At 46.3% G+C, this 19,946-nt stretch overlaps 1 protein-coding gene across 3 annotated transcripts; it reads left to right on the top strand.

The window, feature by feature from the left end:
* The first annotated feature begins 4,322 nt into the window (after positions 1-4,322).
* On the top strand, positions 4,323-9,128 carry LOC134911233 (uncharacterized). Of its 3 annotated transcripts, XM_063919536.1 has the most exons (5): positions 4,323-4,340; positions 5,076-5,190; positions 5,275-5,647; positions 5,957-5,978; positions 7,279-7,650. In XM_063919536.1, exons 1-4 carry the CDS (start codon positions 4,326-4,328, stop codon positions 5,958-5,960), a joined length of 507 nt encoding a protein of 168 aa, XP_063775606.1. In that variant the 5' UTR covers positions 4,323-4,325; the 3' UTR covers positions 5,961-5,978; positions 7,279-7,650. The 3 variants fall into 3 exon arrangements, with proteins under 3 accessions (XP_063775606.1, XP_063775605.1, XP_063775604.1); XM_063919535.1 differs by lacking the exon at positions 4,323-4,340 and having other exon boundaries at positions 4,866-5,190; XM_063919534.1 differs by lacking the exons at positions 4,323-4,340; positions 5,076-5,190; positions 5,275-5,647 and adding an exon at positions 8,984-9,128 and having other exon boundaries at positions 5,659-5,978; positions 7,279-7,851.
* The last annotated feature ends 10,818 nt before the right edge of the window (positions 9,129-19,946 follow it).

Here is a 19,946-nt window from a genome sequence, read left to right as displayed (position 1 = left end):
CATTACATGTTTAGTCTACTCACATAGAAATCTCACACACTGCCAAATAAGGGTTTTTTTTTTTTTGGAAATTGTTGTGTAAGCCTTTTTAAAACTTGTTTTAATGTGTGTAAGACTCCCAAATACAAGCAAATGTAAATTTTTGTGAAAGTGTTTGAAATCTGCATAATTGTTTAAAAATAAACCAACACCAACATAATGCAGCATACACTTTAATTTAGCCTTAAAAGTCACAATAATATTTGATTATAATATCTGACAATGTTTGAAATGATGTCCTGTTGACCCTAGATATTTATAAAAAGCGTCGTGTCTGTTTACTTAATATGGACATTAAAGTGTGGTGCAAAGCATACCTTTTTTTTTTTGTTTTTTTTCAATTTTTAAGGAGAATTAGCAGATTGGTCTACAAGTGTCTATATGCTGACCTAATCTTTCTGGAACTGCATTACCTGGAAGAAACTGCTCAAATTTTTGAAATATATTTTTTATTACTATATAATTTTTTGACAACATTTAAACATGGCTCCACATGAGTCGCACAGGCAGAGATGGACCAAGCAGCAAGCAGATGGCACTGACAATCATTAGATAGCAGAACTCAGTACTCTGCAAAAGTCTGCTTCTGCCAAAAGTATATATTTAAAGCATAAATAAAACATGACACACCCTGCCACACACACATTTTAAACCAAATGAGAAAGAATTAGGATCCACCACACAAACACAACAATACATAGCACACTAGTAAGAGGAAGATGGCTCTGGTGTTTATACACATAAACTCACAGGCTACAATACATCCAAACAGAAAAAATACATTTCACTAAGAGGGAGTTATCCATTCTGGTCACACAAGCCAACTCCAAAAATACAGAGAGGCAACATCAAAAACATGGGTGCTGCCCATCTGGAGAGACATCATTTTCTTCTTTTTCTCCCCGCCTGAGGCTGTTCTTCTTTGGAAGGTCTGCGGAGCGACCTTCGTTGGGCCTGCCCAGTGGGCTGTTCTTCCTGGGCAGGGGCAGGGGAGGGAGCCGATGTGGGTGGCTCTCTGCCACTGTGGGCAAGGGAGACAGCGATGGCCTGGAGCCCTTGCAAGATGTTATTTGCAAGGGTTTGGAATGAGGAGGCAAGTTGTTCTTGGCCCTGCCTGATCTCTGCCAGACCTTGGCAGAGTTGAGCAACACCTTGCTCAACACAGGTTCGGTGCTCAGTGAGCCGGACAGCTATCTGGCTTACCTCCCGGATGACCCCGTCTTGAAACCGATTTAGGCTCTCACCATACCTAGCGATTTCAAGCAGGATCTCCGGGATAGCAGAGGGTTGGGTGGGGGGGCCAGTAGGAACCTGCAGAGGTGGGATTTGTTGTCCCACACTGCCAGACTCACTAGGTCCCTCCACCTCAGCCTCAACCACATAACCGGCCTGTGACTCAAACTGTTCACCCCCCTGTGCTGTGTTTTGTGGCAAGCAAATAGAAGAATGTGTGGGAAAAAAGTAGGATACAAAATTAGTTTATTATTATAAATACTGTCAAAATTACAGACAAATAAATGTGTAAACTTACCTTCCAAGTCATGTCCCGTCAGGATCTCAGGCAGGTCCGTGTCCATATGAGACACCCCTTGGCCCTCCTCATAACTGACACAGGGCATCGCCATCTCCTCCAAGTCAGTATACTCCACAGCGACAGGTGCTCCTCCACCTGTAGCCCTTGAGGCATTCCACTCCGCAGCCCTCTTTGCCTTCAGGCGGGATTTGAAGTCGGCCCACCTACATATGTATTGTGAAAGAGGGACAAAGTAGAGTCTTATTATTTGTCTAAGCTAATATATAGGACACGTGTTCTGCTTGTGTTTGCTAGACATAACATCACATGCAGGGGCGGATTGGGAACAAAAAACGGCCCTGGAAAAATTTGTACTAGTGGCCCCACATGGGCAGCATCAGGGGTTTAAGCTCTAGCCATGGGCCATGGCAGCAGCACCCTACCCCCATGACTTTGCAGATAGTGGGCATGTCCAGCATCAAGGGGGAAGTTAAAAATAAATAAAATTAAATATTATTAGCACATTATATGATACACATTCAGAATTTAGGAAACTATATAATTCTTTAGAAAGATATATTTTCTTGCTTATTACACCAACCGTATCCCAATCACTATTCACTCAGTCTTATATGTCAGCCAAGCAGGCAGACAGAGCATACACTAGATCATCTGCAATCACAGGCTAAGTTGCAAAGTCATTTTCACATATGCAAATTATTTAGCATCTTATTCATTATGTCTATAAAAAGGACCACATGTCCTCAAACAGAACAGGCCCTGTGGATGCACCGGCCCACCGTGAATCTTCCCTGTAAACACTATGGCCAACCCGCATCTGATCACATGTAACTACATTTTTTAGTCAACTTAGCACAGAAAAAGGACTGTCAATATGCACTTACCGTCGTCTCACTTCCTGTGATGTTCTGACGACAGAGCCAACTTCATTCACAGATTTGGTGATGTCTCTCCAGATTCGTTCTTTTGAAGCAGCCCCCATGTTTTTTGGCCCTCTATGGATTTTGGACATGGCCTGCGTGACCAAGACACGCAACTCCCTCTTAGTGAATGCAGGCTGTCTTTTCTTCCGTCTGGAGGTAGCCTATGAGGTTTCTTGTTGTTCATCACCATCTTCCTCCTCACTAGCAGCTTCTGTCTGTTGTGTTTGTGTGGCTAAAGCCAATTCTCCCTCAGTTTGGTCACTTTGTGTGTGTGGCAGAGTATCCCCAGTCAATTGTTGTGGTTCAGAAGCAGACATTTGCAGAGTACTAGGTCCTGCCTCTTCAACATCCGCAGAGGCGTATTCCAGCATGCGCCGTTGGCAATCTATGCGTCTTTTCCGCAATGCCATCTCCTGCTCTGCAATGCGGTCCATCTCTGCAGCGATTTGCTCACGAGAAGCCATGTTTGTGATGACGTGTGTACGCTGAGGTGTGTGCTTATATACCTACGTGCGAATCGTTAATTCACACAGCTGTACACTTATTCTGGTTAATGATTGCACTGCTTATTTAAGGGCCTACTTTGCACGCTGTGAGTGTAGGTAGTTTGGAGTTTCAGTTGTTTGTTGGCTTGTGCGTGAAGGTGCTTGTGGAATTTGCAGAGTGAGTAATTGTCAAGCATACCTTTGTCATTTTGTTTGCGTTTTGAATCTAGACAGTGTTGCATTTGTTATGCGTTTTTTCGTTTGTGAGTATTCTTGATTCTTTTTTTTTTTTTGTTTTGTTAAAATTTTTTCAATAAAATTTATTGTTTTAAATATTTTAAAAACATAACTATTTTGCTATTCCATTTAGAAAATAAACCTGTGCTTCTTTGTTTTGACTGTCATTTGTGTTCTCTTGTAGGTGTTTGCTTTTGGGAGAAATATCCCTGGTTTCATTTATTTTCTGGGTGTGCTACTGAACACCAAGTCTTTTTTTTGTTTTGGAGCAGGTAAGTGCCCTTGGCCTGTGTTGGTGCCTGTTTAGTTTTAATGGTCTGTATGCTGTTTTTTGACTGTCATTTGTGTTCTCTTGTAGGTGTTTGCTTTTGGGAGAAATATCCCTGGTTTCATTTATTTTCTGGGTGTGCTACTGAACACCAAGTCTTTTTTTTTTTTGGAGCAGGTAAGTGCCCTTGGCCTGTGTTGGTGCCTGTTTAGTTTTAATGGTCTGTATGCTGTTTTTTGACTGTCATTTGTGTTCTCTTGTAGGTGTTTGCTTTTGGGAGAAATATCCCTGGTTTCATTTATTTTCTGGGTGTGCTACTGAACACCAAGTCTTTTTTTTGTTTTGGAGCAGGTAAGTGCCCTTGGCCTGTGTTGGTGCCTGTTTAGTTTTAATGGTCTGTATGCTGTTTTTTGACTGTCATTTGTGTTCTCTTGTAGGTGTTTGCTTTTGGGAGAAATATCCCTGGTTTCATTTATTTTCTGGGTGTGCTACTGAACACCAAGTCTTTTTTTTTTTGGAGCAGGTAAGTGCCCTTGGCCTGTGTTTTGGTTTGCTGTTTGTGTTTCTTAAAAGTGTGGTGATTCTGTTTGTTTTCCATTTTGTCTAAAATAGAATTTTTGTTTCCCAGGATTGATCTGCAAAGTAGTGTTTGTGTTTCCTGGACTAGCTACTAAATGTTTTTTTTATTTTTTTTTTGTTTTTTTCATTGGTGTTTGTGATGACTTTTGATGCTCAGAAATGTTTAATTTTGTTTTTTTATGATTTGTAAAAATAACATATTTTTTTAATTTTTCTTTTTATTAATTTCACATTTTGGCCATGAATTCAACACAGAAAAAATGTACGCTCCTGCAGTAAGTTTGCCCAATATTTTTTACAACATTTATTGTTTGAATATTTTTTATAAGTTGTTTTTGTATTTTTCACCTCGTTTTTTTTCTTTTTCAAAAAAGTGTGTTATGTCAATATTTATTGCTGCAGAAGCCCTACCTCCCCAACCCACGCCAGCACTCCCACCCCAACCGCCAGCCTCACAACCACAGCCGGCTCCTCATCAACCAAGGCAACGGAGGCGTGCTAGGCCACCAATTTTCCGAACCCGTGTCCTACTTTTTGGTATGCCAGATGATGTGGTGGTGCGTAGATACAGGCTGCCACCACATCTAATCCTAGACACTCTCTCCATAATAGAGAGTGATCTGGAGTCTGAAATTCGGTATCCTACAGCAATACCACCATTGACACAATTCCTTGCAGTGTTACATTTTTTGGCTACAGCCTCGTATCAGCATGTTGTGGGAGACCTGGTTGGCATGTCGCAGGGCCAGTTCAGTAAGGTCCTGCGGCGTGTCTGCCAGGCTTTCCTAAAGCGGGTGAAGCAATTCATTGATATGCCTTTGGATGTTGGTGCCCTAGATGTGGTGAAGCGGCAATTTGAGGAAGGTGGTAGTCGCTTCCCACATGTTATTGGGGTTGTGGATGGCACACATGTTGCTATTCAGCCACCAAGACATAATGAAGAAATTTATAGAAACAGGAAACTGTTTCATTCTCTGAATGTAATGGTTGTTTGTGGCCCATCCCTCCAGATCCTTTCCCTGAATGCAAAATTTACTGGAAGTTCACATGATGCATATGTCATTAGACAATCAGGGATATGGCAGAGATTAAGATCAAGTCAACGAGCAGACATGTGGTTATTGGGTGAGTTGTTGCTCAAATATTTTTTTCTAAAAAAAGTAACTTGACAAATTTAATATTTCTAAATTTTGGCTTTTCTTCCAACAGGAGACCGTGGATATCCTTGCACCCCCTGGCTCATGACTCCTTACCGTAATCCCAGGCCAGGACCACAGATGGCATTTAACTCCGCGCTTACTGCCACTAGGCAGCTGGTGGAGCGCACAATTGGTGTCCTTAAAGGGCGGTTTCGTGTGCTCCACCGCACTGGTGGCGACATCATGTATTCGCCGGAGATGGCAAGTAAAATAGTGGTCCTGTGCGCAATACTACATAATATCGCGGTAAGGAGTAGTGTAGAGCTTCCTCAGGCAGAGGAATTGCCTGATGAGGAGCCAGGGGTTGTTCGACATTTCGGTGGGGGGAGTGTTACACGGAGGGGGAGCCAAGTGAGGGCAAGGATTGTTGCCGAATATTTCAGGTATAGTGTTTTGATATTTTCTAGTTTTAAAAATTTTAAAACACAGTATGCTTATGTTTTTTTAACAATGATGACATTTTGTATGATATTGTAAAGTGATTGTGTAAGGCTTTTGTTGTGTTGGAATGGGTAATTTTTGTTGGCGTCAAATTCCGCAAACACGTTAAGTTTACAATGTTTAGTTAGAAAACCAAATAATGTAATGTTGCTAAATAGTGTCCTTATTTGTTTTATATCCTCAAATCCTGATTATGTAAACAAACACACAAACAAATGATACTCAATGTTTCCCACTTTGTGACTGTCCAGCTGAATGATCACACGAACTGTGGTGAGTACACAGATATGTATAGTAATTTTAAATAAACTGTGTCTCTGTGTCTGGTTTTTTTTTTAATTTTGTTTATGATAAATATTTGCTTCTGCGAATGCGTATTTCCGCTCGTGCGAAATAACACTCTGCTCTTCACAGCATTGCAAAGATCAATAAAGTTATTAGAAATGACAACATAGATTTTGGACCAATCACATGCTAACAGACACTATAAATATATGCCCAAATAAGGAAAACGCCATTGCCATGATGCGTGCAGCACCGTTCACCAGGCGGGAGCTCCGCGTGCTGGTTGCGGTGATGGACCGCCGCGTAGGCCGCGTTGGGCGCTTCATCCCCAATCGGGTGAAGCGCGAGGCCTACGCGGAGGTCCGCCGCCTGCTGCGGACTCGCGTGTGCAGCAGGCGGACAATCATACAACTTGAGAGGAGGTGGAGTGATCTCCGCAGGAGGACTCCCGATCTGTTGGCGGAGATCCGCCAGCAAATCCGAACTATGCATACACGAAGTAAGTTACATTACATAAGATTATTAGCATAAATTGTGCTAATGGGGGAAATTCCAAGTTGTTTGCAGCAGGAATTTAGTGAACAATTGGGCTAAACCATGTGCACTGCAGGGGAAGCATATGTAACATGTGCAGAGAGAGTAAGATTTGGGTGGGGTGTGTTCAATCTGCAAAATAATTTGCAGTGTTAAAATAAAGCAGCCTGTATTTACCCTGCACAGAATAAAATAAGCCACCCAAATCTAACTCTCTCTGCACATGTTATATCTGCCTCCCCTGCAGTGCACATGGTTTTGGCCAATTGCAAACTATATTCCTGCTGTAATCCCCTTGGAATTACCCACAATTTACACTAAGTGGTAGGCTAATTGCAACCTTGAGTGTCCTTTTTTGGAAAATAGGACAGTGTGTGTGGTTAGGGCAAACAGTACTGACTGTAGCAAACTGTCACCAAACAAGTGCATGTTTTGAAGAAATAAGAACCAGCCAGGAAAATGTACACAAATACTTGATCAGTGCTGGCTATATAATAAGGTGCCTTGAATAGTGATCTGGTGATGTTGCCTAGACCAATCACTATGACTCAATGGACTAGATTAAGGAATGAGCTTCAAAGTAAAAGTTTGGACTCATTTTGTTTGCTGTGGCCAACATGAAGAGGATCTTAACATGTTTGCTTTTCAATTTTTAAAAACACTGAATTTTACATGGAACAGAACATTGATAATTCAAATTGTTTACTATGTAATTTCTCATGTAAACTAAATGTTGTCAATAATATCATTATAGGACAACAACAACGGCACAACTCTCCGCCCCCTTCCCCTTCCCAGTCCCCCTCCCCTTCTCACTCCCCCTCCCCTTCACAGTCCCCCTCCCCTTCCCAGTCCCACTCAGCTTCCCAGTCCCCCTCAGCTTCCCAGTCCCCCTCATCTTCCCAGTCCCCCTCATCTTCCCAGTCCCCATCAGCTTCCCAGTCCCCCTCAGCTTCCCTGGCCCACTCCACTTTCCACTCCCCTTCTCACCACACCTCTCCATCTCTTTCTGGGACCCCTTCTCCTCCTTCCCATACCCCTTCTCCTTCAACTTCTACATCACCATCTCAACCCCCCTCACCCTCTATTGCATTAACTTTCTCTCCGCCCCCCTCGCCCTCTCAATCAGACCCCCCCTCTGAAATTGCAGTCCAAATCCAGCCTCCTTCCCCCATCCAGCCTCCTTCCCCAATCCCTCCTCCTTCCCCAATCCCTCCTCCTTCCCCCATCCAGCCGCCTTCCCCCATCCAGCCAACATCCCCACCCAGTGAATGGGCAGAGGAAGCCCCTGAAGACAGTTCAGGGAGTCTTCATGTTGCCGTGGAAAGTAAGTTTTTTAAAAAATTTTGACAAATGATTACCCACTTACACTTACAATGACAAAACATGCAGTGTTGTACTGTTTGAATTCTTGGGCCAAGGACAAATATTTGTGTTTTTCTTCATGGTGTACATGTTGCCTTTACATATTTGTGAGTGTCATTATATGTACAGTGTGTATGTGTGCAATGTTTTGTGTGTCCACTCTAGGTTGACACTCATTAGGTAGCCAGGGTTGCCAGGACAACAGGGTTTATATGTGTTACATTTTCTGGTAAACAGTTAGACCTGAGTGGAGTTTAGTATGTTGTTGGTCATTTACACTTGTGCCTGTGTAGTCTTAATATTTGCACTTACAAATCACATGCTTCACTTTGTTATGCAGCCTAATGACACACTGATTTGTGGTGTGAAAGTTACATTCACAAAATGACTAATTGTTCAAGTCAAACCTGTTTGCACTTATTTAGTAAGGGCAGCTTTCAGGGAGTGTGGGAATGCTAGGATATGTTGGCCTTCTGAAGATGTTGATATGCAGTGTGATGAGGCAGGACCAAACCCCTTAAAAAATAAAATAAAAAAAAAAAAGATGAGAATGAATGCCAACATGGTGTAACAGTGACGAAGATGGAAGTTATCTTTAACATGGGATGTCGCCCATAACAACCAATACAATTAATCTTTACAATTGGGGAACCACTTCTACAAGATAATAATCTTATTTTGGCTTGTTTGCTATGGGCGACGCTACATCTTAAAATGAACTCACATAGTAGTAAATGTAGCCCATGGTCAAGAAAACTGTAATAAGTAACAAAAAAAGACTGAGCAGGCTTGTGTGTTTTTCTGCTAATGATTGTACCATAAAACAGCCATGATGTATCAACTTTGCCATTAAGCAGGCCTGTCCAAACTGCGCAACTGCAACTGTTGAGAAACTACACATCCCAGCATGCCCTGACACAGGTTTGGCATTCCCTGGCCCCAAAACTGAGTCAACGCATGCTGGTATATGTAGTTTCACACAAGCTTGAGGGATGCAGTTTGGACATGCCTGCATTAAAGTGTGCTTTGTGCCTTGCTTGGATAATAAGCAATGTGAGTAAGTTAGTAATGTTTATGTTATCTCTTAATTTCAGATGTTGCCGTTGGAGATCCCACATTGTTGCAGGAGATTGTTTCCAACATGAGGCTCCATCTCCAGGCCTTGTTGGGTCTTGTGGACGCAATGGAAAAATTTTGTTAATTTTGTGATTTAAAAAAAAAAAAAGGATATTATCATTATTCCAGTAAAAAAAAAAAATAAACTAATAAATTTAAATACTTCAGCGGCTCTTTATTATTTATTAATGCAATAAAGGAACAGCAGATTGCAGAACAAACATTTTTTACCTTAAACATTTCAAACATCTAACGTAAGTTATTTTAAAACACCAAATAAAACATGTTATTGGCTAAATAAACATGCAAACACCTTCATTCACATACAAAAACTCTACTTTAATAAATTCAGAAAACACATTAGACCAAGCACATTGCAAACATCTATATTTATATTAAACATGTAAATAAAAGGAGGCTCTTTTATGGCTACAAAGTGCACTTCAGGTATTTAAACAAATACTTAATTGATCATGAACATTTCAAATCATTCACTAATTGGATTTGTTATTGAGGAGGGCTTGTGGACTTTTAATTGGAAGGTGTTAGTCCACTTAATAGTATAAAAACAAATTGTGCTGCGTTTCTCAGCAAAAGTGAGCACTTTAACTGAAAAATGTGTAAATCTACTACAACTTAGTATTTTTACGAAGAAGTATGTGTTAATGCGATGGGTTCGCATTGCTGCGAGGATTTCGCATTGCTGCGATGTCATTTGGCGTACGCCCACTTTGTGTAATAATGCGTGCGAATGAGCAAAAATACGTTGGGGGCGGATGTTCGCAAATTTACTACATTAACGCAACTTTACTAATAGGTTGTGCGAACGAAAAACTTAGCGAACAACTCGGAATGAGGGCCCCTGTATCATGAAGTACTCTAATGGAAAGGATCCCTGTCTTATCTCTGCATTATAATAACTTCACTGCAATGTGATTCTAGATGAGACACATATCGGTATAATAAGCCGCTCATAACTTTATTGTGATTACCTAAACCTTTTCTTAAGCTAGCTTATCACTAAATAAAACCACACCACACACTGAAATAAAGACACGGACACAGTAGCTGGAGTTAAAGGTCAGACGATGTTTATTAATCGCTGACCAACTCTTTAAACTAATAATTGAGGCCGAATTAGAATTGATTTGAATATATATTTAACTTTAGTTTGGAGGATGGCAAAACAGAAAACCGCTGCCAAACACCAGCACCAGTCACCTAGATGAAAAACCACCAAACCAAGGAGGGGAGTACACCTACCCCACCTCCTTCCCGCATAAACCGCATTGTGCTGGCCTTACCCCTCTCTCTCTGGCAAACGTTCGGTTCCCGCAGGGGAACGTCTAAATGTCCAAACGCAAGAAAAGGACACACCTGCCGTCCTTCTAAAGAGGGAGCCCCACAATGACCACTTATGCCTGTGTGACAGCTGGTTGGCAGCGATTTCCCGCCACCAAGGTTTACCAAACCGCCACCGCCATCCGCAAACAGAACATTAACCAACCAGAAAATAACTAGCTCTACCGAAAAAGACCAAAAATATCCTCCAGAAAAAACTGCACTCCTTCCGGAGAAAGGTGAACCCCATCGTCTCTGTAGAACTGACTGTTCCGCAGCACCAGCAGGGGATGCTTAATTGCCACTCCGCCTATGGCCTTGACAAAAAGAGACACCGTAGAGTTCACCTTTTTGCGTGCTTTCTCCAGCGCCGAGAAACGCACCGCACCACGCCAATGGAAACGGGGCACCATTTCCGACCAGACAATGCATACCCCAGGCCAGTGACAACGGATCGCCACCACATCCGCCTTTATAGACAAAATCAAGTCTATGCCTTTAACTCGGCCTAGATCATTACCACCCAAATGAATGATAATACAACTGGGGCGACCCCAGCGGCGCTCCCGAGAAAAAAGGACGCGCAACAGATCACCCCATAACATGCCCCTAACACCTAACCATCTAAATTGCCTGGACCCAAAAATCTCAGTCGCCCTAGACGCCATGGGATGTTTCTCCGCCCAAAAAATATAGGAATGACCAACCATCCATATGTGGTCTCCAAAATTGATGACAGCTGTAAAAGAAAATATCCTAACGTCAGATTATGCACATAATCTGTAACTTAAACACAACGTAACCAAATTAAACCCAAGTGAAGGAGAAAACTCAAAAAACCTCCCGTGGACCTTGATAGAACAGCCAATTGAAATTAGGCCCCCTCGGAGGAAAAATTTTAAAAATTCACTTCACACCCTCGATTCCTGAACGGTAAGCGTTCAAAAACCGACGAGTAAACACGTTTTTGGGTTAGCGCAACAGGCGCACTTATAACTTATCTATACGGACGTAGGACTTATAGGAGGCCGACCTCCAGCGACCCAACTCCCGAATAGCCGCTGGTGATGAACCAGCGGCCGCCGCATGGGTAGCCGCCCCAATCCGAAAGGAATGAGTACCGAAGTCCGCCTCCTGCAAGCCCAGCGCCGTCAAACATTTCTTGAACACAGATGAAAACTGAAACTTTGTCAGAGGGTCCGACTGCGCGTGCACCAGCAACTGGTTGCCCCCCGGAGGTCTTAAACGCACATACTCTTGCGTCAACCGCAGCGGGCAAACGCCCATTCCTTCCTGAGCCTCCAAGGACAACCAGCGACCCCTACCTGTTTGATCTGTCTTGGATCGCACAATCCTACAGAGCAACAGGCCCTCCTGCAAGCGCACATTCTCGTAGAGCAGACCCGATTCCCAGGACGCCTTGCTGCTCGCCACTAACTCGCTCACCCGAAAAGCCCCGAAAAAGGCCAGGGCATACGCGCTACTAAACAATGCCACCTCAAATTCCGAGGACGCAATCTGAGGTAGCACGCGCAGCAATTCTGCTAGCAGCTGCAACGTTATAGGCCTACGTGAATCCGCAGGCGCCGGGTGCAACCTAGCCCAACCTTTCAGCGCTCTGGAAAGGACAAACGACCCCGTGGGGTCCGTCGTCCCGTGGAGCCGCGAGTGAAAGGCGATGCCCGCAAGGGCAGTAGCCATGGCCGCTTTTGACCTACCGTTTTGGTAATGCTCCCAAACAAAGGTCAACAGGGCGTCGGCCGAGGACTCACCTGCTACCCCGTACCTACTCTGAAAGGCTGACCAATCCCGCCATGCAGCATCATACGCTCGTAGCGTGGAGGGAGCCAGAGCACACCTGGCTAAAGCCGTTAAACCGATTCGACCATCTGCCAGACAGAAGGTGGGCATTGTAACCCCTCTGCCTCCGCTCCCGGAACCAACGTCCTGAACCTGTCAAATTGGAACCGGGACAATGCATCCGCAATTCCATTGTCAACTCCAGGAACGTGGCGAGCCCTAAAATTAATATTGCGCTGCAAACAAACCAACACTAAATGCCTTAGCAGTCTCAGTGCCTGCGGTGAGGAGGAACGCTGATTATTAATCGCATGCACTACCCCCAAGTTGTCGCAAAGAAACAAGATGTCCCTATTTGCAAACCGTCCGGCCCATAACTCAAGCGCCACTAAGATCGGGAACAATTCCAGCAACAGAAGGTTCTTGGTAAACCCGCGCGTTACCCAAGATGCCGGCCAAGCCGCAGCGCACCATGCGCCAGCGAAGAACGCGCCAAACCCTCGACTGCCTGAAGCATCCGTGAACAATTGCAGCTGCTTACTAGAACAACAAGGAGCGGGCCACAAGATCTCCCTGTTGAAGGACACCAGGAAAGAGACCCAAATCCGCAAATCATCTCTGATCTCGCGGGAAAGGTACACGGAGTGATTCTGCCGTACCGTCCCCGCCGTGGCCCGCTCGAGTTTGCGACAGAAAATCCTACCCATGGGGATAATCCGACACGCAAAATTGAGAGAACCAAGCAAGGACTGCACCTGCTTAAGCCGAACCCTGCGTTTTCCTAAACAGTCTGTAATCAAACCCAATAGTTTCCGCACCTTATCCTCGGGCAAGCGACAGCACCCCCCTACCGTGTCAATTTCGATACCTAGATAGCTAAGACAAGTGCAAGGGCCCTCGCACTTATCTTGCGCAACCGGCACCCCTAAAGCGCAGAATAACGACCTGGCCACCGAGAGAATGTCCCCACAGACCGAACTGTCCCCGGGCCCAACAAAGAGAAAGTCATCCAGGTAGTGAGCCACCCCCAGTTGTCCGGAGGCGGTCTGGACGCACCAGTGTAAAAATGTGCTAAAGCACTCAAAGTAGGCGCAGGAGACAGAGCAACCCATGGGGAGACACCGATCGACGTAGAACTCGCCCCCTATTTTGAAACTTAGAAACCGCAGGGAATCTGGGTGTAGCGGGAGTAGCCGAAAGGCCGACTCTACGTCCAATTTTGCCAACAGACTCCCCGGACCACAATCCCTCACTAAGCGCAGCGCGTCGTCAAACGACTGATATCGAACCCTGCACTGGGCTTCCGGGATAGCGTCGTTGACCGACAACCCCGGCGGGTGCGACAAGTGCTGTATCAAACGAAACTTGCCTATGGCCTTCTTGGGCACTACCCCTACAGGGGAAATGCACAAGGAGGGCAGCGGGGAAAAGGCGTAGGGCCCAGCCATGCGCCCCAGCCCAATCTCCCCGTCAACCTTCCGCCGGACTTCCTGCGGGAATTCGCGAGCCGATCTCAAATTCTGGCGTGCAACCACATACACCGAATCCGAAATTGGCAAACGAAAACCGTGCTGAAAGCCCTCCAAGAGAAACGATGCCGCCGACTCATCGGGGTACAAGGTAAGCCAGCGCTGCAACTCGGGAACTATAATCGGGGAGAAGGCCTTACTTGCCAACTCCACCGGCCTCGGTGGAAGCGGCAGGCTTACTGCCTGTCGCCGCGGTGCATTCCTTGGCCGGGTGACTTGCTCCGCACAACCTACATGAGTGGCGAAAACGACAACTCGTTCCTTTGACGCATTTGCCGTCGTTGTAGGCAAAGCACTTGCCTTTCCCCGTCAATCGGGAAACCGCCGCCCCGGCCGCCCCTGGCTTCTTGGCCGCGACCTCCAGGGTGGGCTTGACCTGCTGTGTGACCTCCAACCACACCTCCACATCCCGCGGGGAGGATGGGGTTGCCATCTTGATTGCGACGAAACTTCTCGTCGTAATCACGCCAGGCGGAACCCTTGGATTTCAAGTACATATCGTGTACCAGAAACAAATATTTAACTAAGTTGGCATATTCCGAGGGCCGAGATTCCGTGTAGCAAGCCGTGAACACCAAAAACCCCCGTAGCCACTGGTGAAAATTGCGGAACGCACTTTCCCCAATACCGCCCGGCTTCTTGGCTGCGTCAAAACCTTGCCGCATTTCTTCCGTAAGGGTGAATATGTCTACATACTTCCCCTTACGGATTTTTTCCCGCATGCGCTTGCGAACCCCCCTTGTAACTGCCGTGTTGGCGCAATGTACCATCTCCCCATAACGGGGTGGGTCAGAGGGGACCATCTGCGCAGGAGCGGCCACCCTAAGCGCCTCCTTAGCCATTCGCCGCGCGATGAGTCTAGCTAATTTACGCGGGCGCCGCGGAGAGCCGGATGAAACGCTGCTGGAAGATGAGGAACTACCAGTTGAATCGTGTAAAGGAATGTTTAGCTCACCGGAGTTCGAAGGATCCGGAACTGCGTCGACCGCTGCATCCGCCTCCGCTGATGGCCGCACCTCCACGTTCGCGGTCGCGGTCGTCCGCGACCTTCCTCTCCTGACGGGCGTAGCCCCTGAATTGGACGGGACCTGTGAGGGAGAAACAGAGGGGACAACAGGCACAGGGGGAACCAATACATCATTAACAAGTGGCTGAAATTCCGAAGGCGGAGGGCCCGCCCCGCCGCTCCGCGGCGGATGGCCGCCCGGCAGCTGCAGGGAGGGGGCCCCCACTGAGGTGTACCCGACCGACTGCGTAAAGGCCGACCCGCTCACTGCACCAAAACTCGCGGGGTAAGACGGCCGCCACGCAGTATGCGGCGGGCAGGCGCTTGCCCCCGCCCATCCGGATGACGCCGGAAGGAACTGAGGAGGCGCCGGGAGAGGGGGCCAACCCTGTGCCACCTGATACCCACCGCCCGGTGACTGCCCTGACTGCAGGCCCGCAAAGGCCGAAAAGGGCACTGCGACTCGGGGGCCACCGACCGACCACGTGGACTGCACGCCAGCGCCCGCGCCGGACCCGTGCGGGGAAAATTGTGTGCCGGACACCGTCATGAAGCCCATGGAAGGCATGCTGGCGGCTAAGGGGAATGCCGGAGCCGGAGGCCAAGCAAAACCCCCGGGGAAGGACTGGCTCCCCGCGAAGCCTTGCTGCGCTGCTACCGAAAGCGCCACGCCGGGCGTCATATAAGCCGCCGAGACGGACGACTGCGTGGACCCGAACTGCAAAGGACCGGGCAGGGCGTAGGGAGGGGTTTGAAACCCTGCACACGGGTGCGCCGTTAATGGCGGCGGGGCGGCTGACGACCAGGGGGCACTGGAGCAGGCCCCCGAGGCCGGCGAGAAACCCTGCCATGTGACTGCCACCGGGGCGGGTGTGGCGGCAGCCGCTGCCACGTCCCCCGCCCCAGCCACACTAGGCCCAAACGGCCCCACATTGGTGAAAGCGTTCTGGGGTGTGCTAGTCCCCTCACTGGAGGGGGGTAGACTGGGGCCCTGTGTTGTCCCGAGGACAGCGGGAGCCACTACCCGCTGCCCCGGGCTCATATTCCCCCGCTGAACATTGTCCCCCCCCTCGCCCCCAGCAGCTCCGCCGCGGCCGTCCGGCACTGCTTGTGCCCCCAGGACGCCGGCGAGAGCCGTCCGCGGGGATGGAGGAGGAGGACCGGAGGCACTGGCAGAATGAGTGTGAAGGGAGGTCTGACCCGCGGGGAGCGCCGGGGCGCGCGCCGCGCGTCCCGGCGCCATGTGACGAGCGGCCGCTGGCCGCCGGAGGAGGACCGAAGGCGCTTGGAGCAGGGGGGGTGAGGAGAGGTATGTCCCGCTGCGAGCGCCGGGGCGCGCGGCCCGGCCGAGCCGCGCGTCCCGGCGCCACGTGACGAGCGGCCGCTGGCCGCCCGTCTCCGTGTGGCAGGGGAGCGGGCTGTAACTGCCCGCCCCCGCCGCCTGTCTGCAGCAGGGGAAATGTCCCTCCGAGGTGCTATGCTCGGGGAGCGGGAGCGGAAGGCACTCCCCGCATCCACGAGGCGGCGGGGGGGGGGGGGGGGCTGATCTCCTGGGACGCGGCATAGCAGAGGGAGGGAGACGGTGGTAAAAGCTGGCTAAACAAATGCACCGCACAGAGAGGGGCAATCAGTAATGTATAATGCCCAGTGAAGGCAACAAAACTTAACAAATCAGCAGCAAGTTGAATAAGAAATAATATACTTATCCTTCCTGGGCATAAACTGAAGTGGCAAGAGGAAGTCTAGCAAAATGGCCACCACCTATATACTAACCTAAGACCCTCCTCTTCATCTTGATGCACAACCCTCTAATCCAATAGGAAAAAACCAACCGGGAAAACTGATCTGCCTAGCAACTGCTTAGTCATTTAAACAACCAATCACAAAAAGTTGATCGCTTATATGGCCTCAGGCTTATGCAGCCTTCAGCTTATCTAAACAGCTTAGTATCAATACATATTAGAATATTTAATACATTTCAGGATAGGATGTCCTCCAATACGCATTTTGCTTGTTGTGACCTTATTCAAGGCTATAATCTAGAATAACATTGCAGTGAGGTCATAACAGAATCTTACTATATATGCTGCTATTATTGTTTATGTGTACCGCCCGGGTTGCCATGGCAGCACCTGACATGCGCCGCTATTTTGTGTCTTAATGCTATGTTTTGCCACATATGCTCCAGCACATTATGCTTGGTATTTTTGTACACATGTCAGCTGGACAATATGTTCAACATCACTGGATTATGTACTGTGGTTTATACTCCGCCAGCGAGACATCGATTATTCCTCTCTTTGTATTGTTTACAGCTGTCAGGTTGTTATGACAACGTCTGACATGCATCGCGCTGATGCGCGATGACGTCACCATTCTGCGCCAGCGCTCGTGGGGCGGACTCCCGGTCCGGAGCGAGCAGTCTTCCACCTGTGGGTCACTTATGTTTGTGGGGATATAAGGTGAGTTTTATTGTGCTTGTATCATGTTTGCTCCTGACGAAAATCCTTAAAGGATTGAAACGTTGAACATACCTCTATCGGTGTCTGTGATTCTTACAAAGTGTTCGTGAGTGCCGCATCCTTGATTGTATATGTCTTTTCTATGAGGGCACCAGAACCAGCTTATTCCAAGGTGGAGTGCCGGGTACATTGCTTGGTGGATATTGGTTTGTGTGTTTATCACACAAACAAACCAGGGCACCCTCGCCATTGTTATTACCTATATCTATGGAACATTTGTTGCTGACCTATTGACTTTCAGGGAAGTTAAAAGGTGTGTGATTTACACAGCACTTTTATTCAATTTTTGCACTATTTGCACAGATTGTGCACTTTATTTGTGGTTGGTGGATTGGACTGCGATTGGTGATTAGTATGGCAGAATCAGCTGATCTAAACGATGAACATTTTAACCCGCTGCTAGTTCCATTACATGACATGTTTAGTAATTCTGAATCAGAAACAGAATCTATTTTACACCAAGAACATATGGTGGATCAAACTGAAGGTTTGCCCAATGAGATCATTTACCGGGACTTATTAAACCTGGAAAAGAAGGAGATTGACTTCCATCTTCATGCAGTATCATTGAGCGATTATTTTCGCGCTAAGCAGATACCGAGAGGGTTCAGAGTCCGAAATTGTCCCACAATTGGTCGCTTTGACCCTAATTTTTGTAAGAAATGGATCAACATTTTGAACAAATGCTCATTTGATCTTATGCTACTAGTTGTGGAACAATCTAAGAAAGAGCACTCCAATATACAGAGCAAAATTGCGACCTTTGAGTCTAAATTTATTCCTTGCTTACAAACTGACCCTGATAATGACTGGTTGAATAAATTGGGTAATCAACTCGCTATTTATAAAAGAGATGTGCTGAAATATAAACGTGAGAAATTGTCTAAAATTACCCTGGATTATGAACACCATCAGGTATATAGATGGTTAACAGGGAATAATCCGAGAGGCCAGCAGAATAAGGAACGCAGACCTTTTTTCCGCAAGAACCGCTATCCGAAAGGCAACTTGGATACAGAATCCTCACAGGAAGGTAACAGCACGGCGAGTGAGGCTGATAAACCCAAATCATACCGCAGAAAAAATAAGGAATTCATCCCTTTAGCGGCAGCCACCAGGAACAGGGGAAGAATAGAGCAAGAAGATATAACAGGCGAGGGGGCCAGAATAGGAGACAAAAATCTGGGCACCAAACCACCGGTACAATCAAGGAAGAAATAGTCTTTAATCTTTCATCATATGATCTTAGTCCTAGTGAAACAAGTCTCTTATCTAAAGGACTTTCTTTCATTCCATCTACTGGCTTTAATGCATTTAATTGGCAAATGGAGAAATTCTGCTTACAGAAACAACTGAAAATCAAAGTTTTTTTTCACAAGAAGGAGGCTTCTCCAACCACATCTATACAAAATCCTATACCACCACAACTTAAAAAGGGTCTAATTTTGATCCACCATCAAATAATGCATCCATTAAAACGTTTATCCGCTTACTCGATCAAGATGTCATGTCCAATACCATGGTGGAGAATCCATCACACTTGAATCTAACAAAATTGGAACGCGATGCCATTAAATCTTTATCCTCCAACCATCAACTAGTGATCCGTCCGGCGGATAAAGGGGGTGAAGTGGTCTTGCAGGATCTACAAGATTACAAGACGGAAATTTATCGCCAGCTGGAGGATAATAAAGTATACCAACCACTCAAAAATAACCCCACTACCACCTTCACGAGTGAGCTTCGTGAGGTGTTGGTGCACGCTAGAGATATCAAGTTGATTGATGAACGTATTTTTGATATTTTACTACCTAAATTTCCCATTATTCCGTTGCTCTATACATTGCCGAAGATTCATAAAAGTTTGATTCCTCCCCCTGGCCACCCTATTGTGTCGGCAAGGGGATCTTTGTTTCAACCCACGTCGATTTTTTTAGATTCTGTGCTTCAACCGCTAGTACAACAACATGGCAACTTTCTATTGGACACTACCTCGTTGTTGAATAAATTAGAATCTTTGGGGTCTATTCCGCCAGAAGCGTGGCTGGTGACGGCTGATGTAGCTAGCCTCTACACAGTGATCCCCCATGTGGAAGGAATCGCTGCAGTGAAAGGCTTGTTAATGCAACACAATGAATATTCTGACACACATATTGATTGTTTATTACAAATGTTGGAATTAGTCTTAAAGAGAAATTTCTTTATGTTTGATAACAAGTTTTATCTTCAAATAACTGGGTGTGCCATGGGTTCTTCCGTGGCCCCCAGTTATGCTAACACCTATATGTTTGATGTGGAAAAACTACTGTTCTTTGATAATCCTGATGTGGCCGAGAAAATCAAGTTATACACTAGATTTATTGACGATCTGCTGTTAATCTGGTTGCGGTCTGAAATTGAGCTAAAATCATTGATTGAGGCTCATAATGCCTCTGAGTCACCGGTTAAATTAACATTTGAGATGAGTCAGTCTGATATTACGTTCCTTGATGTTAAAATCAGCATACATGAGGGCAATATTATGACCACCTTATTCTCAAAAGAAACAGATAGGAATTCACTCCTTCATTTTCAGAGCTGTCATCCAGTTAATCTGAAAATGGGATTACCTTTTTCACAAATGGTCCGAATTATAAGAATTAACAGGGATTTAACAAAAGCATCTGACCAGATTGATTGGTTAATTGATAAATTCCTTAATAGGGGGTATCATTTAAATTCCTTACTGACGGCTAAAAAGAAA

This window comes from Pseudophryne corroboree, chromosome 4 (genome assembly GCF_028390025.1).
Source record: "Pseudophryne corroboree isolate aPseCor3 chromosome 4, aPseCor3.hap2, whole genome shotgun sequence".
Lineage (NCBI taxonomy): Eukaryota > Metazoa > Chordata > Amphibia > Anura > Myobatrachidae > Pseudophryne > Pseudophryne corroboree.
Note: the sequence above shows the minus strand (reverse complement) of the source record. Positions and strands in the feature narration are given on the sequence as shown.

Excerpts from the sequence above, each read along its gene's own strand:
- LOC134911233 (XM_063919534.1), top strand. The coding sequence starts at position 5,921 with ATGATACTCAATGTTTCCCACTTTGTGACTGTCCAGCTGAATGATCAC. Across the intron at positions 5,979-7,278 it reads GAATGATCACACGAACTGTG|GACAACAACAACGGCACAAC; the intron begins GTGAGTACACAG and ends ATATCATTATAG. Across the intron at positions 7,852-8,983 it reads TCTTCATGTTGCCGTGGAAA|ATGTTGCCGTTGGAGATCCC; the intron begins GTAAGTTTTTTA and ends TCTTAATTTCAG.